Source organism: Bactrocera neohumeralis, chromosome 4, assembly GCF_024586455.1.
Source record: "Bactrocera neohumeralis isolate Rockhampton chromosome 4, APGP_CSIRO_Bneo_wtdbg2-racon-allhic-juicebox.fasta_v2, whole genome shotgun sequence".
NCBI classification, from domain to species: Eukaryota; Metazoa; Arthropoda; class Insecta; order Diptera; family Tephritidae; genus Bactrocera; species Bactrocera neohumeralis.
In genome coordinates this window covers 50,315,847-50,343,659 of record NC_065921.1, presented here as the reverse complement: position 1 = coordinate 50,343,659, position 27,813 = coordinate 50,315,847, and the positions used below count along the sequence as shown (strand labels likewise).

The following is a 27,813-nucleotide window of genomic DNA, read 5'->3' as shown; positions in this document are numbered from 1 at the left end:
CCACTTTTAACGAACGCTCAATTGCTTAAGAACAAAAACATAAGCATAAAATCATAGAAACAATTTGTGCATATACATAAGTATCTCTTCAACGAGAGTAAAAAGTGCATTGATCTCTTCAACGAGCTCTCAATTGCACAAAAAAATTACCTTCATACGCATATATGTATGTTGTATGTAAATACACAGGGTGTACCAACATATATACCAACATAAGTTCCTAAAAAGCATATATGAAAAAAAGTCCGTATTTCATAATTAAATTAACAAATTAAATTTACTTTCACTAAAACTTTAACATATGATATAACAAAATGGTTAATAACGAAAAAAATCAAAATAGACCTGCAGGAGCTACACGCTTAAAACAGGTTGTTAAATTTATTTCACAAAGTGACAGTTTAACAAGATACTGCACTAGCTTTTCTTCTTCACCGATTCAAGACTACTCTGAATCGGTACTAGAAATCAAAATTATAAATCTCAATAATTTTTGGACACGACTCCAAGCGGTTCATGATGCCATAGTAGAATCTGACGATTCAGATCTACCTCAAAATTTTAAATCATCGGCAGAGAACGTTTATAATAGAGAGGGTTCACGGCGCGAAGAACGTAAAAATATTTTTGGCTAACTCGGTCGAGATGGAGGAGTTTCACCACTGCCTGCTCGGCAGGAGAAATTTTAATACATATTTTGCTTGAACAGAGCTGAGCGTGGAAAAAAAATTATGCTCAAAACTAACAGACGTAGTATGTTCGCGCTTTTGCTTATATTTTTATACGTTTATATGCAAACTGTGTATTCGTATGAATTCTTTTTGTGCGTATTAATGAATACATGTGCAATTGAATATATGTATTTAAATTAGATTACTTTTTCAGAGAAATATTCGTAGTTAATGTAAAAATAAAGCCTATTTTTTAATTATTTTTTGTATTTGACATATTATATTATATATGTACATACTTATGTAAGTATTTGCGGCAAGGGAAGCGGTGACAATCGGTGATCGTTCGTTTGTGTTTTCGGCACAGCTCGGATTTTCTACCAACAATTCAATGTTGTGACGTTTTGTCGCCAAGTCGGTTCGTCGACACATTGACTCTTTACCAAAACGCGAGTTTCGCCATTGGTTGTCCGTGTCAACGGAACGCATGAAGCAAGGGAGTGTACACATTAACATACATACATATGCTCCATGTAGAACAAGTAAGGAAGGGCTAAATTCGGGTGTCACCGAACATTTTATACTCTCGCATGATAAAGTGATAATCGAGATTTCATTATATTTTCATTTACATATTTTTCAAATACCGTATTTGTGTAAAGTTTTATTCCCCTATCATCATTGGTTCCTAATGTATGTATATATTATACAGAGCAGGCATCGGATGGAATTCAAAATAGCGTTATATTGGAAGAAGGCGTGGTTGTGAACCGATTTCACCCATATTTCGTACATGTCATCAGGGTGTTAAGAAAATATCATATACCGAATTTCATTGAAATCGGTGTAGTAGTTCCTGAGATATGGTTTTTGTTCCATAAGTGGGCGAGGCCACGCCCATTTTTAATTTAAAAAAAAGCCTGGGTGCAGCTTCCTTCTGTTACTTCTTCCGTAAAATTTAGTGTTTCTGACGTGTTTTGTTAGTCGGATTTTAGTGATTTTTAGTGATTTTCGACATAACCTTTGTATGGGAAGTGGGCGTGGTTATTATCCATTTCATTTTTGAACTGTATATGGAAATGTCTGAAGGAAACGACTCTGTAGAGTTTGATTGACATAGTTATAGTAGTTTCCGAGATATGTACAAAAAACTAAATAGGGGGCGGAGCCACGCCCACTTTTCCAAAAAAGTTACGTCCAAATATGCCCCTCCCTAATGCGATCCTTTGTGCCAAATTTCACTTTAATATCTTTATTTATAGCTTAGTTATGACACTTTATACGTTTTCGGTTTCCGCCATTTTGTGGGCGTGGCAGTAGGCCGATTTTGCCCATCTTCGAACTTAATCTTCTTATGGAGCCAAGGAATACGTGTACCAAGTTTCATCATGATATCTCAATTTTTACTCAAGTTACAGCTTGCGCGGACAGACGGACAGACGGACGGACGGACAGAGACGGACGGACGGACAGACGGACAGACAGACATCCGGATTTCGACTGTAGTCGTCACCCTGATCACTTTGGTATATATAACCCAATATCTGACTCTTTTAGTTTTAGGACTTACAAACAACCGTTATGTGAACAAAACTATAATACTCTCCTTAGCAACTTTGTTGCGAGAGTATAAAAATTTACAAATATTATGCGTATGGTCTGTCATATTTTTTTACATGCACATATAATTATATATAAGCACATGTGCGACCGCTAGATCTTTTAAGATGATATCAAAACTTTTAATGTAAATGTATAAATTTAAAACTAATTACCTTCAACTTATATAAATTATTTGGGTAATAATACAAAATTTACTCTATTATATGTATATTTTTAACGATTTTATGGAATCATCATGAAATAAGTACATATGTAGGTAAATTTTAACATACATATGTACATACATATTTATATACTAAGTATGTATATGCTTTAATCCCAAATATATACCGATCATCTATAAATTATATGCCGATTCGGTTGCGCATAGAAAATAAACGAATCTGTAGGCGTACATTTCTGTACATTGAAATTAGTATTATATTTCTCATTTAACACCGAGAATGCTCAATTCTGCTATTTCCGAGTCACTTGATTGTCAGCCCCGACCCGTTTCCGGAATTTGAGTGTTACCGCCTTACTCCTCGATATTCATTTCTAATTAATTTGTGACATATAAATTTATTTACTTTAATAAAATTGTTTAAAAAACCAAGTGTACTAAGCGGATATTTTTGATTAATTTATGCAGTGGTAGATGCTCCACAATATACCTAAGTACAAAATTATACAAACAGGTTTAAATGGTTAAGCTTAGTACGCAGCTCTCAAGAAACGTAAAAACTTCATACAAAAAAACGCTTAAGAAACGGTCAAGAAACTTTCCTGCGATAAATTTACTTGTGCTAGTACGCAGCTCTCAAGAAATCTAGTACTGGTTTTGCGAAGAAACATCAAATCAACAATTGTTTCTTGAAGGAAATTCGAAGTAATCGTCAAATCCATCCTTAATTAGTTGAAATCATTATTATGAAGTATATTCCATTTTGAAATGTTGTATAAATCCTACCAATCATCAACAACATTTCTTAAATCTCAATGAAAATATTTATGTTGCCATACACATACACATATACATATTACGCACAAAGCTTGTTTTCTTTGTTTATTTTCTCTTGTTCTTCTAATGTAGATCATTCACAATGCGTAACCAGCTGTCAAAGTTACTTGAGAAATAGTGTATTTTTTTTCTTGAGCAATTACTGGAGAGCTGCGTACCAACCTTTACTCGATATACAAGGTGCGTTCCAAAGTAAACAGGACTTAAAAAAAAACAGAACAAATGGTTTTTTCGGCAAAATCAATTTATTTTATTGAAAATAGTCTCCTTCAAAAGCATGTCGAAGGAGTGTTTTAGCTTATCGGCCGGTCTGGCGGCCATGCCGGTGCAAGCCTTTTGGTTGGCCTCTACGTCTGCATAACGCTTAACGCAGTGGTTAATGGTTAAAATGTGATTTTTGGTCAAATAATCGTCCTTTGAATGTTGGATTCTGAGCATATTTTGGTCGTCAGTCAATTTTTGCGGAACAAACCGTGCACACACCTTTCGTAAGCCCAAATGTTCGGTCAAAATGCGATAAATCGATGTTTCGGAGATGCTCAATTCCATTTCCATGAATTTCTATGATGATTTCGGCTGGTTTTTCCAGACAATCATCGCAATAAAGTTGCTTCATCACTTGAAGCGTTTCGGTAAATCATCTTGTAGAAAGTCTACTGTTAATTAGGAAAGATAGAATAAAAATGCAGGACTAAGCTTAATATAGCGGAAGGCAAACTAAACTGAAAAAGGGCATAATATTTTCCACGATCACACATTTGATATTTTCAATAGCAAAGCATGATTAGCTATGCATATAGAACAGCTATACAAACAGCGGACTACAATTTGAATATTTGAAAGCATACTAACATCTTTTTGGAATAAACAGTAATTTAGTATATCTAAATATTATAATATATTAAGAAAATGTAAATTCAACACACAAAAATATATATTTAAAATTTTAAGACGTTTTCACACTAAAATAAACCTTTATCACCGCCATTACATTTAAACTCCATTTGTTACATTTGGTTTTCATTACAGTTTTTTTTAATGTATTAAAGCTTATGGTAGTCCCTACTAATAAAACAATTTATCATATTCAGTGGAGTATAAATACCACAAAGCTGCAGATCACAGAATTTTTCTTCAAACATACAAGGTGTGTTCCAAAGTAAACAGGATTTTTTGAATCTAGCGCCCCTGGTGGCGCCATCTATGTATATTTCGACTGGTGCGTTAGAATCTGCTATCTATATCGATTGTCCAGTGAGAATTACATGACATTTCGTCGACTGGAAGTGAAGTTATTGCGTTTTAAGTGTTTGGGCTTACGAAAGGTGTGTGCACGGTTTGTTCCGCACAAATTGACTTCCTTTTTGGAAAAATGCATTTGGCATACTGGCGGCCATATCGGCCAACGAGCTAAAACACTCGTTCGACATGCTTTTGGATCGTGCAAAAAGCTGTATTGAAGCAAAAAGATACTATTTTGAATAAAATAAATTGATTTTGCCGAAAAAACCCATTTGTTCTGTTTTTTTTAAGTCCTGTTTACTTTGGAAAGCACCTTTTAGTACGCATTCGGTGCACACAGTAACTCTCAGTATCCGCAACGAGAGAAAATAGATAGTTGGATACGAACATGAATATTTGTATGCAAGCCATTCTCAATGAATTTAAGAATTGAATAAAGAATGAAATTAAATTTTAATAATGTGTAGTGTACCCTTTACTTTTAAATGTCTTAAGAGATTACATGGGTTTCCTCAAGTAAAAGACTGTATTTTTTCGATAATTATTTCTCATATAAAAAGTTAAATATTTTATTTAAACTTTTATTATTCCAAAGATACATATTTTAAAAAGATTTTGTGAAATGTTCAAAGTAAAATATTCAAAACTCGGCCAATACACGTCATTTCGGGCAATCCCTGGGAAAAAGGTGCCTCCACCTTGACAGTAGAAGTACTTGAAGGGTCATATGAAGTAAAAATAAAAATAACCTGTATTTTGCAGCCGTATTTACAAAAACATGCAAATTTTGGTGAAAACGTTTCGATGTTTTTTTAAAATAGTTTTAATTGGAATAAAAAAATCCTTCGTTCGAGGCCTTGTACATTATAATTTCAATAAGAATGGTTGAGTAGTTCGCGAGAAATTTGGGCAACCGACTTAGCTGACCTCGACGCGCTTCTTTTGAAGGATGTATCTTCAAAACTATAATTCGGGTAATCTTGAGCATTTAAAACATTCTACAGATGATATAGCATTAAATAAGGTATTAAAAATTATTTTGAAAGCCGTGAAATCCATGCAACCCCTTAAAGGTCAAATCAGAATTTTTGTGTAAAAACTAAACATTTTTCACAGTATTTATGTTTTTAATTTACCAGTCCATCGTGTAAAATTAAAATACTAAAATATAAACCATTTAATACATTAGCTAATTCAGATATTAAAACCATCACCTTATAATTTTAAAATGGTAAAAATATTTTTAAATAGTAAAAAAATTTAACTAGGTTGGATATTCAAGTTTAAAGTTCCCAAAATTTAACAAATTATGTATTACTACTACGTATAGGGTACCACAACGGACCTGCGTTATAAGCTGTCATAAGTCAGATCCCTCTCAGGACCGACTTCTTAACTTAACCTGACTATGAATATGTATAATAAAGTACTTTACTATTTAACTGAATATCCAACCACTGGATCGATTTCAAAAGCCTAGGATCAATATTTTCCCCACAGTTTCCAGTGTTTTCCATTCGCTAAATTCGTTAAAATTCCTTCAACGTGTTACAAAGATTAATTGATAATTCTTCCCCAAACACCTCAAAAGAGTATACATTTGTAGGTACATATATTACAGTCAAGAGAAAGTTGTACACTCTGCAAACAACAATGATTATGTGCGCAATGCACACAATTTATTCTCTTACCACATTAGATTGAACATTTTGATTCAATACGTGGACAATATGTACATACATACGTAAACGATAATGAACCCGGTAGTGAAATCAATTAGTTATATACTACTTTCCCATATGTATGAACCATTTGTCAAATTAGTCAGCTGATTGTCTTTTTCTATACGAGTATAATTAACTGTTATTACTAGATCTTTTTTCATGTCCTATGGCTTGTCAGTGCCATATTTTTGTCAGAAACAATAGCTTCATACTAGTTCCAACAGATACATATATAATATAACCAATTGAAGTTCTGAGGAACATTTTAATATAGATTCCTCCATGATACTTATGTTTATTTAACTCGCGAACAAATACATATGTATGTATGTATTAACATAAAACTTTTCTAACTAGTCCGATTTTAATCAAAAATTTATTTTGTAAACTGGTATTTCTGACTGATTTGGTATTTGACTATGGGGATGCAAGTGGATGAAAGGTTTATTCTAGCAACGAACTTCAACCCTCTTTGCATTCAATAAAAGTGAGATGTTGAACTTGCAGACAACACGTGCTTTTATGTTATGAGAATATATCCACACTTTAAATGTACGTACAAAAGTACCCTAAATTAGTAGTACTTTCGGCTTGCACATAATTACATATTAAATAAATTGTATTATCTTTTTATTAAATACTATTAAATATTCTGTGCGTAAAATAAAGGATGTTCATGCACATTGTTATGTATACTTATGTAAGTATATTCTACAAGGGATTTTTTTTACAGTTTAGTTTGAGCTTTTAAGGGTAATACATACATACATACGTAGGTATAAGTACTTATTATATGTATATGGTCTTCAAAAATATTGTTAGAATATTGTTTGAACGTGTATCATTTAGGGGTGTGTATTGGGCACGAAAAGCTTTTGGAAATTATTCAATACACAAGTAGAATGGCACAAAGCTGTTTGCAAGGACTTTTGCCATCGCGTCACTGCAGCTGGCGCTCGTGGCCCTACAGCTGCTTCATGAAGCTCGTTTCGTCGTTTGGGAGCGTAAGTTTCTCACATTCGAAAGCAAACTCACATCAACATTGAAACTTATGTGTAAATATTCTTAAATTTATATACATATGTAGTATATGTTCATACCTGTGTACGAAGCGTACTCTGATGACAGTACCAGCGTGATAGCTTTTTTCCTTTATTCCGATTCAGTTTACAACGGAAAGTTTTAAAAGACAGTCGTGAATCGCGGGTAATTATTGATAATAAACGGTTAATGGAAAGTAATTTTCCTTTGCTCTATATTTATGAAATCAAAATCTCCTGACAGGCATTGAAATCTAAAATAGTTGCGAAAAGATAAATATACGACTATACATATATTGGGTTTAAACTACAACATAGGTATATACACATACATACATATGTATGCGAGTTTTATGGAATAACTGCAACGCGACTTTTATATTCCATTTAACTAAAATTATTTAAATATTAAACAGACATGTGCAACTGGAAAAAAATTTTCAATGAATTTTGAAAATTACTGTAATATTTTTATGTGCAAATAAATTAAAGAAATTTGTGCAAATTTTTTTTGGTATAAATTTGAGAGCACTATCATGTATTTTTCAAGTCAATGAGTATAAAAATTGGAAGAAATGGTAAGAAACTATTGAAACCCCATGATATTTATTTACGCCGCAATTTATATTGACGTCTGGAAACATGCGAAAACGCTAAAAAAATATTTCGGTTGGTTATGAAAACTGCTTGCAATGCATATAATGCATATGTATGAACGTATATGTACATATGTATATGAGCAAGAAAATGCATTATATACTTCGGTGTTCATATGTGAAATTGTTTGCATAAGTGTATATTGTGCAATGGATGTATATGGTATGCCTAACGCATGTTTATCTGTATATGTATCTACAAGCAATTGTACAATTGGAAATACTTTGGGTATATTAATTGTTTATTTTTTCACTGAAAATTTAAAGCTCCTTTCTGAATTCTTCATACATTTAAAAAGTTATAGAAATATGAACGCAAATAAATTTGCACCTATGTATGTATATATACTATACATACATACTTATGTACATATGTACATTCATACTCTTTAAACACTTTTAGATATGCACACATGTAGTATGTACATATATGCAATTACAAGTAGGTATGTACATATGTATCAGAAAATCTTCAAATTTGAACAAATGATAAGACCAAATATAAATAAACTCATCTACATTAATAATTATGTTACATCAAATTGACGCTTTCCCATCTTTCGGCGCCAACAACTGTGTAGATGACAGTTTTTAGGGTAAATGATGCCATTTGGTGTTGACGTATACAGTTGAGGCTGGCAATGGCTCTGTGATTAAGCAAACACGGAATATGTGAGGTTGTGTGGGTGTCTTGTTAAATGCATGATGAGGTGGGAAGCTTACTTGCTATCCCCTAAATGCAGAAGGGTAGGTTGTGACGTTATAATACAAAGACTGTGGCAAAGTGTGACGCGGTAGACACGGGCATCTTGAAATCAGAGAAAAATCAATTTTCTTTTTATATAACTGAAAAATATTATAAACAATCTTGCTGTGGCGCGTGCATAAGGAGGCGTATACATAAGTACACATATGGTATGCTCTTCATTGATTCTAATTTATTGCGAACGATAGATAAATTTTTTGTATTATTTTCTGTAATTTATTAACATAAGTATAACCACTTGCCGAATACTCATACGAATAAGTATTTTGCTTAATGAAATTGGTACAAAATATGTATTTTCAACTTTAACCAAGTTAAAAAAAAGTTGTTGGACTTGTCTAAAAATGAGAATTTTTTTTGGCTTAGCAAAATTAAGTGAGCGTTTAATTTGGATATATTACAGTTTAATGCAGAAAATATGAAAGATTGGTAAACGAATTACCCCATCTCTATATTTTACATATACTGATTTTCATTATTCTAGAAGACTTCAACACGAACAGGTCCAACAGCAAGGGAGTTATCAGCATAAAAGTCATGGAAACATATTCCTCTGTATACTTGAGTAATGTAAAATGCATTCATCTCAGACCCAAACACTATAATGATTTCTAAATTTCCATCTACCTTTAATTCTTTTATGTTGTGAATATGAATGAAATCAGTCTTGACTTTGGTTGGAGTGACACATCTCTAATTATTTAGATCAACTAGGAGATCCGGCCACGCGTTGCTGTGGTATACATTTTATTCTATTATTCATATGTACATATATAATAATAAACTATTCAATACAGTGAAAATTTTATTTACTAATAAAGGTGGAAACGTTTTTATCGGTTTAAGATTTCAAGGGATCGTACTTTAATTTTGAATATGTTCATAGAAATAAATTTCATAGGAAACAAGTAAGGAAGGGCTAAGTTCGGGTGTCACCGAACATTTTATACTCTCGCATGATAAAGTGATAAACAAGATTTCATTATCCGTTATTTACATATTTTTCAAATACCGTATTTTTGTAAAGTTTTATTCCGCTATCATCATTGGTTCCTAATGTATATACATATGTATGTATTATACAGAGAAGGCATCAGATGGAATTCAAAATAGCGTTATATTGGAAGAAGGCGTGGATGTTAACCGATTTCACCCGTATTTCGTACATATCATCAGGGTCTTAAGAAAATATTATATACCGAATTTCATTGAAATCGGTTTAGTAGTTCCTGAGATATGGTTTTTGGTCCATAAGTGGGCGGCGCCACGCCCATTTTAAATTTTTAAAAAAAGCCTGGGCGCAGCTTCCTTCTGTTACTTCTTCCGTGAAACTTAGTGTTTCTGACGTTTTTTGTTAGTCGGTTAACGGACTTTTAGTGATTTTCAACATAATCTTTGTATGGGAGGTGGGCGTGGTTATTATCCGATTTCTTCCATTTTTGAACTGTATATGGAAATGCCGGAAGGAAACGACTCTATAGAGTTTGGTTGACATAGCTATAGTAGTTTCCGAGATATGTACAAAAAACTTAGTAGGGGGCGGGGCCACGCCCACTTTTCCAAAAAAAATACGTCCAAATATGCCCCTCCTTAATGCGATCCTTTGTGCCAAATTTCACTTCAATATCTTTATTTGTGGCTTAGTTATGACAGTTTATAGGTTTTCGGTTTCCGCCATTTTGTGGGCGTGGCAGAGGGCCGATTTTGCCCATCTTCGAACTTAACCTTCTTATGGAGCCAAGAAATACGTCTACCAAGTTTCATCATGATATCTCAATTTTTACTCAAGTTACAGCTTGCACGGACGGACGGACGGATAAACAGACATTCGGATTTCAACTCTACTCGTCACCCTGATCTCTTGGTATATATAACCCTATATCTGACTTTTTTAGTTTTAGAACTTACAAACAACCGTTATGTGAACAAAACTATAATACTCTCCTTAGCAACTTTGTTGCGAGAGTATAATAATGAATTTAAGGCTAATTTCTCAATGTCTGGTTACCAGTCTTTCTGTCCAGTTAATAGAGTTATCCGCTTAATAGATTGTACTTAATAAAGATCAACAATGTGCATAGTTAATGGAGATGTCCGCTTAATGGGGCGTCCATTTAATAGAGCTTTCACTACATTCCTTATTTATGAATTGTTTTTACTATTCTATCTTCTAAGTTGTGTGTGCTAAATTTTAAAATCTTCCAATATGTGGCTACAAAGTATACGAGTAAAAATTTTGTTGACCTAACGGTTGTTAGTAATATCTAATACTAATCGAGATATATATATAACTATGTATATATAAATGATCAGTATCACCAGACCAGTTGAAATTCAAGTGATTAATCTGTCTATCCGCCCGTTCGTTCAAGCGAAATCTTGGGTTAAACTATAGATATCCTAAAGAAGCATTGGAACATGTGTTCTTTGACAACTGTCACGCCCATCTCACGCTAAAAAATTTAAAGTGCTATAATTAAGCCAAAAATTAAGATAAAAAACTTTAATTTGGCATTAATCATCTACATTTCAGTAACTTCTTCTTCTTCTTTACTGCCGTAGACACCGCTTTCGCAATTATAGTCGAGTTAACAACATCGCGCCAATCGTTTCTTCTTTTCGCAGCGTGGTGCCAATTGGAGATTCCAAGCGAAGCCAGGTCCTTCTCCACTTGGTCCTTCCAACGGAGTGGAGGTCTTCCTCATCCTCTGCTTCCCCCGGCAGGTACTGCGTCGAATATTTTCAGAGCTGGAGTGTTTCCGTCCATTCGGACAACATGACCTAGCCAACGTAGCCCCTGTCTCTTAATTCGTTGAACTATGTCAATGGCGTCGTATAACTCTTACAGCTCATCGTTCCATCGTATGCGATATTCGAAGTTAGATAGACGAAGTTATCTACGACTTCAAAGGTATGATTGCTTGTTTGATGACAGGAGATATTTCGTCTTGCCCTCGTTCACCACTAAACCCATTTGCTTCGTTGTCTTATCCATTCTGGAAAAAGCCGAATTAACGGCGCTGGTGTTTAGGACAATGATATCAATATCATGGGCGTACGCCAGCAGCTCTGAAAATTTTCAAAGAAACTTTGTAGAACGTTCGCTTTCCTGCAAAAATAACTCGGTGCCGCAGCAATGTATCAATTGGTTTCGCAAAGAAAAAATTAATTGCAAAAAGTACGAAAACCCCATGTTATTTAAATGGGAAATAAATCGTCATTGCGGCACGAGTTATTATCAATATTAAGAGCGCATAAGGGTTTCATAATATTTTTTAGGGCATTTACGCTGCAGACTCAAAAATAAATTTGGGAAATAACGGACACCCTAATATACAGCTATATAAAGATATCGGGATAAAATTTATGTAAAAGAAATATACAAGGTCTGTCGCAAGAGAAACAGAACTTTTTAAATATAACTGTTTCTGGTGGCGCCACCTATTGGTGGGTTTATGAAATAAAAAGTTTGATCTCTTGTTGACATTTCGTAAAAATTTTAAGACAGTTAGACAACTACAATCGATGTTATCGATCAAAAAGTGACAGCAGCTTTTGGTCATCGGTCGTAAAATGCAAGCGACTCCAAGAAGGTCGTGAGGACCTCTGTGACGATCAGAAATCGGTCGTCTTCAGAAGTCAAAAATGAAGACAATACTGATTTGTTTTTACGATTCCGAAGGTACTGTACACCGAGAGTTCGTCCCACCTGGCCAAACGATTAATGCTGTGTTTTACCTTGGTGTTATGAAACGTATTTTGTCACGCATTCGTCGTGCTCGACCACAATACCGTGAGGCGGGATCCTGGCGCCTGTTGCAGGATAATGTGCCGTGTCATCGGTCGACGCTTGTCACTGATTTTTTGACAAAAAATTCCATATTAACCATTAATCACTCACCCTACTCACCTGATCTGGCACCCTGTGATTTTTACCTATTGGGAAAACTTCAGTTTCCCATGAAAGGACACTGGTTTCAGGACATTTCAACTATCCAAAAGGCGACGACCGATCTTCTCAAAAGCATTCTGAAAAATGACCTTAAACACTCATTTCAAATGCTAATTGACCTAAACGCTGTATAAAAAAATATAACTTTTGAAAAATATTAATTATACTCTCGCAACAATGTTGCTAACGAGAGTATTATAGTTTTGTTCACATAACGGTTGTTTGTAAGTCCTAAAACTAAAAGAGTCAGATATAGGGTTATATATACCAAAGTGATCAGGGTGACGAGTAGAGTCGAAATCCGGATGTCTGTCTGTCCGTCCGTCTGTCCGTCCGTCCGTGCAAGCTGTAACTTGAGTAAAAATTGAGATATCATGATGAAACTTGGTACACGTATTTCTTGGCTCTATAAGAAGGTTAAGTTCGAAGATGGGCAAAATCGGCCCACCGCCACGCCCACAAAATGGCGGAAACCGAAAACCTATAAAGTGTCATAACTAAGCCATAAATAAAGATATTAAAGTGGAATTTGGCACATAGGATCGCATTAGGAAGGGGCATATTTGGACGTAATTTTTTGGAAAAGTGGGCGTGGCCCCGCCCCCTACTAAGTTTTTTGTATATATCTCGGAAACTACTATAGCTATATCAACCAAACTCTATAGAGTCGTTTTCTTCAGGCATTTCTATATACAGTTCAAAAATGGAAGAAATCGGATAATAACCACGCCCACCTCCCATACAAAGGTTATGTTGAAAATCACTAAAAGTCCGTTAACCGACTAACAAAAAACGTCAGAAACACTAAATTTTACGGAAAAAATGGCAGAAGAAAGTTGCACCCAGTCCTTTTTTAAAAATTGAAAATGGGTGTGGCCTCGCCCACTTATGGACCAAAAACCATATCTCAGGAACTACTAGACCGATTTCAATGAAATTCGGTATATAATATTTTCTTAACACCCTGATGACACGTACGAAATATGGGTGAAATCGGTTCACAACCACGGCTTCTTCCAATATAACGCTATTTCGAATTCCATCTGATGCCTTCTCTGTATAATACATACATATGTATATACATTAGGAACCAATGATGATAGCGGAATAAAACTTTACAAAAATACGGTATTTGAAAAATATATAAATGACGTATAATGAAATCTCGATTATCACTTTATCATGCGAGAGTATAAAATGTTCGGTGACACCCGAACTTAGCCCTTCCTTACTTGTTAAAAATTGAAAATGGGCGTGGCGCCGCCCACTTATGGACCAAGAACCATATCTCAGGAGCTACTAGACCGATTTCAATGAAATTCGGTATATAATATTTTCTTAACACCCTGATGACATTTACGAAATATGGGTGAAATCGGTTCGTAACCACGCCTTCTTCCAATATAAAGCTATTTTGAATTCCATCTGATGCCTTCTCTGTATAATACGAGTATAAACATTAGGAACCAATGATGATAGCGGAATAAAACTTTACAAAAATACGGTATTTGAAAAATATGTAAATGACGTATTATGAAATCTCGATTATCACTTTACCATGCGAGAGTATAAAATGTTCGGTGACACCCGAACTTAGCCCTTCCTTACTTGTTTTTCGTTGTTTTTTTTTAACAGTCCTGTTTCTTTTGCGACAGACCTTGTAGACAAAGAAATGGTGAAAATCGGTTAATAACGATTTAAGGAGCTATACCAGTGTGACGCATGAAAAACTAGGCGATTTTCGTGAATTTTTTTTTAAAAGAAAGTACTAAATTGAATGCGTGCGTTCTATGGACGTAATAAAGTATATTTTTAGCTATATTAAAATTTTTTTTTAGAAAAATATTGAAAAATAACGGAGTTATGTGCTGTCTGCGGATGTGCCGAAAAAAAGTGCCAGAACTGGTGGCATGATTCCGGTCGAATGAGTAGCTAAAACAAAAAAATTCAAAATGTTTATTAAATTTAAATATATTTTCTATACAATGAACTACGATCTTTGAAAAATATCGAAAATTAAGAAAATGGCGTAATTTTGAAAAAAAAAAATCGTTTTTTTACGAAAAAAAATTGACGTTTTTTTAATGCCAAATTGACAATTTTCAACCAATCAAAAAGATCGTAGTCCATTATATAGCAAATGCATTCAATTATACCCAGTTTTAATTTGAAGTCGATCGGTCAATTTCACGTTGAGTTATGATGTCAGCAATTTTGGAAAATGTTTTACCGAAAATATCAGTCAGTCTATGAGGTATGTTATTGAAATTCAGAGAGCATCTTTATCTGAAAATAATTTGCCTCTGCGTCGAAAATAATAATAAGTAAGATATCTTAGCAAAATTAATGTTTGTATTATATTTGGATATTACGTTTGGATATAATAATGTGTAATGTCTGAAGTAGGTCTCTGAATTACTGAATTTTCCCAAGTAATCAGCCCAGACCTTCATCTGGTTGATGATTTCATATGTAAATATTAAATATAAATGGAAAACATTCACAATTTCGCCGAACAACGAACATTGAATTTTTACGCAAATTTTTTTTAGTATAAAGTTTTGTAACACCTGAAAGTATTTCCCCGCTTTTGGCCTTTTTAACATATACAATTATTTATATAAATTATAATAATTTTATTAATATTATATATACAATTTTATTTATAATATTCGGTTTCACCCGAATTTTTCAAAACCTTTTGATTTCGTCCACATACTCGTATAAATGGAATATTGATCAAACAATCGCAGGCAGTGCATGCAAGCTACAATTAGTGTTTGTAAAACATACCGCATAAGCATGTACTGATAGGTTTTTCCAAATACCGTTTTCATTATTTGCTATTCGTCTTTTTGAATAAACTTACAAATATGGAATGATAATAAAAAAAAACAAGAAAAAACGTTAACTTCGGTTGCACCGAAGCTAAATAACCTTCACAGGTGCATTTCTGTTAGTAACTATGTGTTCAGTTTGTATGGAAGCTATATGCTATAGTAATCCGTTCTAAACAAGTTTTTTAGAGATTACATTGTTGCCTTAAAAAATAACATATGTATATCAAATTTCGTCAATATATTTTGTCAAATGTGAAAGTTGTCCATACAAGAACTTTATTCCGATCGTTCAGTTTGTATGGCAGCTATATGCTATAGTTAACCGATCTGAACAATTTCTTCGGAGATTACATTGTTACCTTAGAAAATAACATATATCAAATTTCGTGAATATATCTTGTCAAATGTGAAAGTGGTCCATACAAGCATTTGATTCCGATCGTTCAGTTTGTATGGCAGCTATATGCTATAGTTAACCGATCTGAACAATTTCTTCGGAGATTACATTGTTGCCTTAAAAAATAACATATACCAAATTCACAGGTGCATTTCTGTTAGTAACTATGTGTTCAGTTTGTATGGAAGCTATATGCTATAGTAATCCGTTCTAAACAAGTTTTTTAGAGATTACATTGTTGCCTTAAAAAATAACATATGTATATCAAATTTCGTCAATATATTTTGTCAAATTTGAAAGTGGTCCATACAAGAACTTTATTCCGATCGTTCAGTTTGTATGGCAGCTACATGCTATAGTTAACCGATCTGAACAATTTCTTCGGAGATTACATTGTTACCTTAGAAAATAACATATATCAAATTTCGTGAATATATCTTGTCAAATGTGAAAGTGGTCCATACAAGCATTTGATCCCGATTGTTCAGTTTATAAGGCAGCTATATGCTATAGTTAACCGATCTGAACAATTTCTTTAAATATTACTCTTTTGCATTAGAAAATAACATATACCAAATTTCGTGAATATATCTTGTCAAATGTGAAAGTTTTCCATACAAGCATTTGATTCCGATCGTTCAGTTTGTATGGCAGCTATATGTTATAGTGGTCCGATATCGGCCGTTCCGAAAAATGAGTAGCTTCTTGAGGAGAAAATGACGTTTGCAAAGTTTCAAAACGATATCTTAAAAACTGAGAGACTAGTTCGTATATATGCAGACAGACGGACAGACAGACAGACGGACATGGCTAAATCGACTCAGCTCGACATACTGATCATTTATATATATACTTTATAGGGTCTCCGACGATTCCTTCTGGGTGTTACAAACTTCGTGACAAACTTAATGTACCCTGTTCAGGGTATAATTAACATTCGTTGCATACGTTACGTTTTTGTACTCTTATTACATGTTTGTTTTACTCACCTAACGGTTGTTTCTACCGCATAAAACTAATCGATATACATACATAGTTGTAGGGTTATATGTATGTAGTATATAAATGATCAGGATTACGAGACGAGGTGAATTCCGCCTGCCCGTGCAATCGATAATTCGGGTAAAATGTGAGATATCTTAATAAAACTTCGTACACGTGTTCCTTGTTGTCTGTTTTAAATTTTTAAAAGTGGGCGTTGTCCCGTCTCGTAATAGGTTGATTGTATATATGTATCTCCCAAACTATTTAACCTATATCACTTTTCGCGCAGAACGAAAATAGGCGAAATCGGAATATAACCACGGCCGCACTCCATATAACGCCGCTAAAAGATGGTTTCAAAGGAGCAATGGGGTGGTACCGCCTACATTTCGCTGAAAACCCATAGAATTTACTTGACCCAAATAAACCGAATTCGGTATATGACATTTTCTTGACATTCCTGCAGAATTCAAATTCAAATTCTTTCACTTTCCAGTATACTAATCAAGAACCATTCAAAGTATCTGGTCAAATATGTGGACACCAGTGCTTTTAGCTGACTTTTTGCCGAAAATATTAATCAATATGTGGGATATTTTTTTGAAATGCGGGAAAATGTTTCTTTCATCAAGACATATTATTATCATGAAAAGATCTTCTCTGAAATTATTTACCTGAAAAAACTTGTGCAGAGAGATGTTTTAACTTAGAAGGGACTTTTCTCTTAAACTATTTCAGCTTTTAAGCTACAAACCAGAGTTACAATTTTAGAATCTTAAGTATTTTTAGTTTTTTATAAAAATGTGCGCGATAAATCAATTTTGACGTTAACGATTCCAAAAAACTAAAATATCTTTTTTTGAGCGGACAAAAAAATTTTACACTTACCTTGGTAACAATTTAAATGCAATTATCAAATAGGTACAGTTATTTTTGTCTGATGCAATATTTTTTGCGTATGGTCAAACTGTACTATTTTGTAAGCGAATTTGTTTTGTGCGGTTTATGAAGAAAAAATGGTGAATAAGTACCCTCTCAAGATTTACAGACTCTGGTAGTCAAATAATGGTAAGAAAAACAATGGTAGAGTGGGAAGAGTTGATCGTAGCAGAACGCCGAAAAGAAGTTGCACGCCAAGCCTAAAAGTAAAGTAATTTGAGGAATCCAGTAACACTCAAAATTATCCGCTGATTTGGAGGAAGCTGGCTCATCGGAATTTCTTTCTTTTACCGATCTTGGAGCGTATACACCACGAAAAAATCCACACTATACTGCTATATTTTAAAGAGTATATCCACAGTGATATCGGATTTTGGGTATGCAGCTATGCAGTAAAAAGTAATAAAAGAAGAAAAAACGTTAACTTCGGCTGCACCGAATAATATACCCTTCACAGGTGCATTTCTTTTAGTAACTATGTGTTCAGTTTGTATGGAAGCTATATACTATAGTAATCCGATCTGAACAATTTCTTCGGAGATTACATTGTTGCCTTAGAAAATAATCTATACCAAATTTGGTGAAGATACATTGTCAAATGTGAAAGTTTTCCATACAAGAACTTGATTCCGATCGTTCAGTTATAATGGCAGCTATATCTTATAGTGCTCCGATATTGGCAGTTTCGACAAATGAGCAGCTTCTTGAAGAGAAAATGACGTTTGCGAAATTTCAAAAGGATATCTTAAAAACTGTGGGACTAGTTCGTATATATACAGACGGACGGGCGGACAGACAGACAGCCGGACATGGTTAAATCGACTCAGCTCAACATACTGATCATTTATGTATATATACTTTATAGGGTCTCCGACGCTTCTTTCTGGGTGTTACAAACAGCGTGACAAACTTAATATACCCTGTTCAGGGTATAAAAATTAAATATTGTGATAACGACACGAAGCATTCTGCTTCAGTGGTTAAAGAACGCATGTTGGAAAACATGAAAAAAGTGATGCCACATCCTCCAAAGAGTTCATATCTTAATTTTACTGAAGCGGAAAGTTAATAGCAACAAGTAAGAAAGGCTAAGTTCGGGTGCAACTTGCAAGAATCAAGATGTAAAACGTCAAACAGACGACCAGATTCTAAGCAATTTTATATACATATATAGTACTCGTACATGTACTCTATATAATTCATACATATAGACCGACAAATTCGACATAAGATTTGTTAGTTAAACGAAAAAGTATTAAGTATATGGGAGTTGGGGTAGTATCGACTCGATATATTATATTAACTATATTAATGCGGCATACAAGAAAAGTTCCTTCGGTTTCATTAAGATAACTCAAATACTATACAATCACCAATCATATGGAGCAGAGTCCGAAAGTTCGAAAATACTGATAATAGTTATACGGGTGTTAGGTAAAGTTTTCGTCAATTTTATTTATTTTAAGTACAAATATATACTGTAATGAGTAAAAGACGTTCGTTAGATTTCAATGAGATAATTCAAATATTGGCCGATATATCAGTATAAAGGTACCTGGGAGCTCGAAGATTTGCACATACATACATTAGGTATATGGGGGCTCAGGGAAGTATTGACCCGATTCAATCCATTTTTGATACACAGAATTACTATTGTCAGAAAAGAATTCACTTTGAATTTCAATTGCATATCTCCCGCATTTACCGATTTTGGGTGATATGGTGGCATACTTTAAAGGAATTATTAGTGCGATTATTCCGTAGTAATTATAAAATTACTTCTTGATTTGTTTAGTGCAAGGTGAAAAAGTCAAACGGAATTTAAAATTGTGTTATATAAGAAGTAGGCGTGATCCAATTTTGCCCGTTTTCGCACTGTGACATAGGAATAAGAGAAGAATGCTACGTACTAAGTTTAGTCGGAATCGGGTCCCGAGATATGTCATTTCACCAAAAGGTGAGCGGCTGCAATAAAGTCTTATCATACCATCTCGGAGGTAAAATGTAATATGTTTGGCGTTTTAGTTATTGATTTATTGCGCGTTTAGTAGTTTTGAATGGAACCGTTTTATGGGGAGTGAACGAGGTCATCTTCCGATTTCATCCATTTTCACACTGTCGGTAGAAGTTCTTATAATATTTGCGCTGAGCAAATTTGTTTAAAAAAAATAAAATTAAAAAGTCTTACTATTTTTAGCTCATAGCGGTACTTGTATAAAATACAACGTAAAGTGAAAAGTCAATCGGAATCGGGAACAATTATATTGGGAAGATTTGTACCAAATTTGTTTACTATACCTTAATTTCCAGTTATCGCTTGTATGGGAGATTTTTTATTTACACTTACATATGTATATATTATTCGATTAAATATTTGTGCTTCACTAATGTTAATCTGAATATAACACCTAAAGCAATTTAATTTACCCATATGAGACAACAATTAAAAATGTAAGTGTTGATTTGCCATTATACAATTTGTTCATAAAAAAATTGTTGGAAAGATCAATAATGTTTATAAAATTTTGAGGTTTTTGTCATATAAATCAAAATCCAAACAAGTGAGCAAAATATATGTATATATTTTCTCAAACATTATAAGTGCATTTATTTATGATGATTTATTATTCCGCAGAATCGCATTAATAAATACTAGACTATCGGTATTTTGTTGATGGCTGCAACAAAAATTGTAGATGCTCCAAGAAATGGACATGAAATGGCGCCATTAAATACTCGAGCGCGGGGCGATGGTACTCATGGAGTAACAATTGTTCTTACTGCTTCTCAGCGAAATTCGGTAAGCTCAGTGGAGGTACCGGGTGGCGAGCCCGATCGTGCAGCATGGTCTGGAAAAATGCAATTTTTCCTCAGTATAATCGGGTATTCTGTTGGTCTGGGAAACATTTGGCGATTTCCGTATTTGTGCCAACAGAATGGTGGAGGTAAGTATATTAAATTCATTTACATTATATATTAGAGGACCCGTCCACGTTTTACTGTGGCTGATACATAGATAATACTACTACTACCATCTATATGATTTCTATTAGTTAGATCATAGCTATTAGTTAAGGAGAAATAGCATTTGTTAGTTTACAAAAAAAGTACGCATATACATACCGTTTTGATATTGCATTGCACTGTGCAATTAAAATTATAATAAACCTTTTTATCAACACTCCAATTATTCTGCTATACATATATCACGTTTGGTTTGTTTTGAATACATTTGCGTCCTTTGCCCATAATCTAGCAAAGTAACCGCAATGCCTTGACGACGAAAATGTCAATGCCATTTTTTGTTTTGATATTAAATAAATCTGATGGGTTTGTCCTAAAAAAACTCTCGAGTTCAGGAGCACAATCAATATAACCAATATACTAAATATACTAAACATGTATGAATATGAAAATTTTACTTATTTCTCTCCATTTTTGAATCACTAAAATTGTCAAATGATTCTTACATGAATTTCGAATAAGTGCTTATGATTTCAAATATAACTTTTGCATTTATGAATTTTAACACAAAGAGATAAAAAGTATCCTATGTCCTTACCCTGGTACTAAGCTACCTCTCCACCAATTTTCAGCCAAATCGATTCAGACGTTCTTGAGTTATAAATGGTGTAACTATCACGACTTCCTTTTATATATATATATACATATGTATATACATACACATACATAATTTTGGTATATAATGTCACATATAATGCAAAATAACGTAGCAGCACTTTTCATAAGTCTACTCATGTTAAAACAAAAAATTAATTTTGGCTGTAACATCACTATATTTGATAGCAGAAGCTATTTGGATATACTCGTATAGTATGTATGTATATATTAGAGTGAGCCAAAAACAAAATCCTTAGTTACCGTGAAAATATTGACAAAAAATGTGAATGCATCAATTTTGGTAGGCCATTTTCCAATGGGATCTTGTGCCACTCTTCGAGAATGGCAGATTTCAGTGTTGTGCGATTTTTGGGCTCCTTTTCGCCACCGTTTTCCTTCGGTGGACCCACTAATTTTCAATGGGATTAAGGTCAGAGCTCTGCTGTGGGGTATTAATGCCCTTGCCACAATTGTAAAGAAGCCAAATCCGCTCCTTAAGCTCTTTACGCATGGTATATACATATATATATGTATATTATATGTTAATAACATCGTTGGATCATTTTCATGATAAAATTTAAATATTGGCTACAGGTTGTTAAAAAAAACGTAATTTCGTTGCACATTGTGAATGCTAGGTCTCTCACCCCTCGGCTGAAGATGCAACCCCAAATCATTACTGATAGTTTTCCAAAATTTACTGTTAGGATGATGCTTTGCGCTCAAGCGCAGTTAACGCCTTACTCTGCCAACATTATAATACATCATCATTTTGGTTTCGTCACAAATTATGACGTCATCCCAATACTCTACCGGTTGATTGATATCGCTAAAACGAATGTGAAGCGCTTTTCCATATTGACTAAAAAAAGCATTGGTGTTTTTCGAGCAACTCTTGATGTGTACTCATGCTGTAGAATAGCTTGGCGTACAGTCTTGTGTGATACAACTAAGTTTTAGCTTATGGGGTTACATGGGTCTCGTCGGGTGAAAATCAGTCTTTTTTCAACAATTTATTTCTCACATGAAATATTTTATTACAATCTTTTATTGCTACAAACCCACACTACATACTAACAAAGAAACTCTGAAATTTTTGGAAAAAATTATTTTAAACTCGGCCATTGAGACGAAATTTCCGGTTACCCCTTGGAAAAAATATTCGGCCGCGATGGTAGGATAACTAAAGTGAAAAAAACGTTTTAGGTAAGGCCTTTACTTAGAACTTGGACAAGGAAAGAACTTGAAAATTTAATTTTTGGCAGACATTTTTACAAAAAATTAAAATTTCGCTACATTTTTTTCATATAATTGTAACCGAAGAAGAAAAATCGTTCGTCTAAGTCTCTAAGAAGTTTTTCTCATGATTAAGCGGTCTGATCGTTTGTCAATTTTTCTCCTGCGGCCACCTAGACTCTTTGCTTCTATTCTGACGTCGCGATTTATGACATTATAAATAGTTTTTCGGGATACCGGAAACATTTCAACCAACTCCGCAACAGATTTCCCCAATTGGTGATTGTAGAAAATCAATTGTACTACCTCAAATGTTAATCTTTTACCAAGCATTTTAAAACTGCAGTTAGTCACGATTTAGATATGCTCTCACCAAAACACACATCACAATCAAATTAAAAGAACGGTTAATTACCGTTTCTGTTTAAAACGAGAATAAGGACAAGTAAGGAAGGGCTAAGTTCGGGTGTCACCGAACATTTTATACTCTCGCATGATAAAGTGATAATCGAGATTTCATTATCCGTCATTTACATATTTTTCAAATACCGTATTTGTGTAAAGGTTTATTCCGCTATCATCATTGGTTCCTAATGTATACAGAGAAGGCATCAGATGGAATTCAAAATAGCGTTATATTGGAAGAAGGCGTGGTTGTGAACCGATTTCACCCATATTTTGTACATGTCATCAGGGTGTTAAGAAAATATTATATACAGATTTTCATTGAAATCGGTGAAGAATTTCCTGCGATATAATTTTTGGTCCATAAGTGGGCGACGCCACGCCCATTTTCAATTTTTAAAAAAGCTTAGGTGCAGCTTCCTTTTGCCATTTCTTCCGTAAAATTTAGTGTTTCTGACGTTTTTTGTTAGTCGGTTAACGCACTTTTAGTGATTTTCAACATAACCTATGTATGGGAGGTGGGCGTGGTTATTATCCAATTTCTTCCATTTTTGAACTGTATATGGAAATGCCTGAAGGAAACGACTCTGTAGAGTTTGGTTGACATAGCTATAGTAGTCTCCGAGATATGTACAAAAAACTTAGTAGGGGGCGGAGCCACGCCCACTTTTCCAAAAAAGTTACGTCCAAATATGCCCCTCCCTAATGCGATCCTTTGTGCCAAATTTCACTTTAATATCTTTATTTATAGCTTAGTTATGACACTTTATACGTTTTCGGTTTTCGCCATTTTGTGGGCGTGGCAGTGGGCCGATTTTTCCCATCTTCGAACTTAACCTTCTTATGGAGCCAAGGAATACGTCATCATGATATCTCAATTTTTACTCAAGTTACAGCTTGCACGGACGGACGGACAGACGGACGGACGGACAGGCGGACGGACAGACGGACGAACAGACGGACGGACGGACAGACAGACATCCGGATTTCAACTCTACTCGTCACCCTGATCACTTTGGTATATATAACCCTATATCTGACTCTTTTAGTTTTAGGACTTACAAACAACCGTTATGTGAACAAAACTATAATACTCTCCTTAGCAACTTTGTTGCGAGAGTATAAAAAGAATGTGTAAAGAGTTCCTTGACAGTGTCAAAAATGTGCAAATTTAGTTGTTGTTATTTTTTCGTTGCATGATAATGGATTTGTTTAATTTTTTTTAATAATATACATTTTGCATTAAAAAATTTCTTAAAACTTTAACAAAAGTAAAAAAGTAAAAGTAACTCCGTTAATCCAAAACCTATAAAGTGACATAACTAAACTCTCCAATAAGATTCAAATATTTCCCTGCAAGACGGGTAGCTGTTAGCAAACGTGTAAGCGTGCATGCTGCCTTGTTCTAACAGACAACATTTGTTAGCAAATATTTTTACAGTCTGTTACGGGTAACTAATACTTTTGTTAGCGCATAGCTTACCTATGCGTTATGCATAACAAAAAGTATTTGTTACCCAAATATCTGTTAGTGTCATTATTTTGGTTAGCAGTTTGTTACCTTTAACATATAAACATGTTAGCAGGAACAAGCACTAACAAGCATATCTGTTACCCACTTGTTACTTCTAGCAAATTCAATCCTTTTAAATAAAATCCAGTGTTTTTTATATTAATTTGCTTTATTTAATTATAAAATCATATTTCTTCTTCTTCTTAATTGGCGTAGAAACCGCTTAAGCGATTATAGCCGAGTTAACAACAGCGCGCCAGTCGTTTCTTCTTTTCGCTACGTGGCGCCAATTGGATATTCCAAGCGAAGCCAGGCCCTTCTCCACTTGGTCCTTCCAACGGAGTGGAGGTCTTCCTCTTCCTCTGCTTCCCCCGGCGGGTACTGCGTCGAATACTTTCAGAGCTGGAGCGTTTTCGTCCATCCGGACAACATGACCTAGTTAGCGTTGCCGCTGCCTTTTAATTCGCTGAACTATGTCGATGTCGTCGTATATCTCGTACAGCTCATCGTTCCATCAAATGCGGTATTCGCCGTGGCTAACGCGCAAAGGACCATAAATCTTTCGCAGAACGTCGACTCATCCGTTGTTGACATCGTCCAAGACTCTGCACCATACACCAGGACGGGAATTATGAGTGACTTATAGAGTTTGGTTTTTGTTTGTCGAGAGAGGACTTTGCTTTTCAATTGCCTACTCAGTCCGAAGTAGCACCTGTTGGCAAGAGTTATCCTGCGTTGGATTTCTAGGCTGACATTGTTGGTGGTGTTTACGCTGGTTCCAAGATAGACGAAATTATCTACGACTTCAAAGTTATGACTGTCAACAGTGACGTGAGTGCCAAGTCGCGAGTGCGACGACTGTTTGTTTGATGACAGGAGATATTTCGTCTTGCCCTCGTTCACTGCCAGACCCATTTTCTGTGCTTCCTTGTCCAGCCTGGAGAAAGCAGAACTAACGGCGCGGGTGTTGAGGCCGATGATATCAATATCATCGGCATACGCCACAGCTGTACAGTCTTATAGAAGATGGTACCTTCTCTATTTAGTTCTGCGGCTCGAACTATTTTCTCCAAAAGCAGGTTGAAAAAGTCGCACGATAGGGAATCGCCTTGTCTGAAACCTCGTTTGGTATCGAACGGCTCGGAGAGGTCCTTCCCGATCCTGATGGAGCTTTTGGTGTTACTCAACGTCAGTTTATACAGCCGTATTAGTTTTGCGGGGATACCAAATTCAGACATCGCGGCATAAAGGCAGCTCCTTTTCGTGCTGTCGAAAGCAGCTTTGAAATCGACGAAGAGGTGGTGTGTGTCGATTCTCCTTTCACGGGTCTTTTCCAAGATTTGGCGCATGGTGAATATCTGGTCGGTTGTTGATTTGCCAGGTCTAAAGCCACACTGATAAGGTCCAATCAGTTTGTTGACGGTGGGCTTTAATCTTTCACACAATACGCTCGATAGAACCTTATATGCGATGTTGAGGAGGCTAATCCCACGGTAGTTGGCGCAGATTGTGGGGTCTCCTTTTTTATGGATTGGGCAAAGCACACTTAAATTCCAATCATTGGGCATGCTTTCGTCCGACCATATTTTACAAAGAAGCTGATGCATGCACCTTATCAGTTCTTCGCCGCCGTGTTTGAATAGCTCGGCCGGCAATCCGTCGGCCCCTGCCGCTTTGTTGTTCTTCAGGCGGGCAATTGCTATTCGAACTTCTTCATGGTCGGGTAATGGAACGTCTGCTCCATCGTCATCGATTGGGGAATCGGGTTCTCCTTCTCCTGGTGTTGTGCGTTCACTGCCATTCAGCAGGCTGGAGAAGTGTTCCCTCCATAATTTAAGTATGCTCTGGGCATCAGTGACTAGATCACCTTTGGGGGTTCTACAGGAATACGCTCCGGTCTTGAAACCTTCCGTAAGCCGCCGCATTTTTTCGTAGAATTTTCGAGCATTACCCCTGTCGGCCAGCTTATCAAGCTCTTCGTACTCACGCATTTCAGCCTCTTTCTTCTTCTGTCTACAAATGCGTCTCGCTTCCCTCTTCAACTCTCGGTATCTATCCCATCCCGCACGTGTAGTGGTCGATCGTAACGTTGCGAGGTAGGCAGCCTGTTTTCTCTCCGCTGCGACACGGCACTCCTCGTCGTACCAGCTGTTCTTTTGCACTTTCCGAAAACCAATGGTTTCGGTTGCAGCTGTACGTAAGGAGTTTGAAATTCCGTCCCACAGTTCCCTTGTACCGAGTTGTTGACGAGTGCTCTCAGAGAGCAGGAGTGCAAGCCGAGTAGAAAATCGTTCGGCTGTCTGTTGTGATCGCAGCTTCTCGACGTCGAACCTTCCTTGTGTTTGGTGGCGCGCGTTTTTTGCTGCACAGAGGCGGGTGCGAATCTTAGCTGCAACAAGATAGTGGTCCGAGTCGATGTTAGGACCTCGGAGCGCACGCACATCTAAAACACTGGAGACGTGTCTTCCGTCTATCACAACATGATCGATCTGGTTGGTAGTTTTTCGATCCGGAGACAGCCAGGTAGCTTGATGAATCTTCTTATGCTGGAATCTAGTACTACAGATAACCATATTTCGGGCCCCGGCGAAGTCAATCAGCCTCAACCCATTAGGGGATGTTTCGTCGTGGAGGCCGAATTTACCGACCGTAGTGCCAAAGACACCTTCTTTGCCCAACCTGGCGTTAAAGTCGCCAAGCACGATTTTGACATCGTGGCGGGGGCAGCCTTCATAAGTGCGCTCCAAGCGCATCAGCGATATGTTGAAGAACCTCGCTTTGATGCGGATTGTGGCTAGACGTTCATTCACCGCAGTGAATGATAGTACTCGACGACGGAGTCTCTCTCCCACCACGAATCCTACACCAAACTTGCGCTCCTTTATATGGCCACTGTAGTAAATGTCACAAGGACCTACTCGTCTCTGTCCTTGTCCCGTCCATCGCATTTCTTGGACGGCGGCGATGTCAGTCTTTGTTTTTACGAGGACATCAACCAGCTGGGCAGCGGCACCTTCCCAATTAAGGGACCGGACATTCCAGGTGCATGCCCTCAATTCGTAGTCCTTATTTCGTTTGCCATGGTCGTCATCAAAAGGGGGGTCTCTCATCCGAGGCTGGTTATACTTATTCACTGGGGGTGTTTTTTTTACGTAGCGGGTCCCAAACCCAGCGCACAACCCTTGTAGGGAATGTTTCGCCTTC

The 27,813-nt window shown here is 35.7% G+C and overlaps 1 protein-coding gene across 6 annotated transcripts in view; it reads left to right on the top strand.

Moving 5' to 3' along the window:
• Positions 1-7,376: 7,376 nt before the first annotated feature.
• The window catches only part of LOC126754515 (sodium-dependent neutral amino acid transporter B(0)AT3), a 66,369-nt gene continuing 45,932 nt past the window's right edge, over positions 7,377-27,813 (top strand). For 2 of the 6 annotated variants that reach the window (XM_050466565.1, XM_050466566.1), the window contains exons 1-2: positions 7,440-7,618; positions 20,470-20,779. In XM_050466565.1, coding sequence (XP_050322522.1) covers positions 20,509-20,779 — 271 coding nt within the window. In that variant the 5' untranslated portion in view covers positions 7,440-7,618; positions 20,470-20,508. Of the gene's footprint in view, positions 7,619-7,766; positions 7,879-20,469; positions 20,780-27,813 lie in introns of those variants that run through there. The other 4 variants (XM_050466562.1, XM_050466560.1, XM_050466563.1 and 1 more) reach the window with 4 other exon arrangements.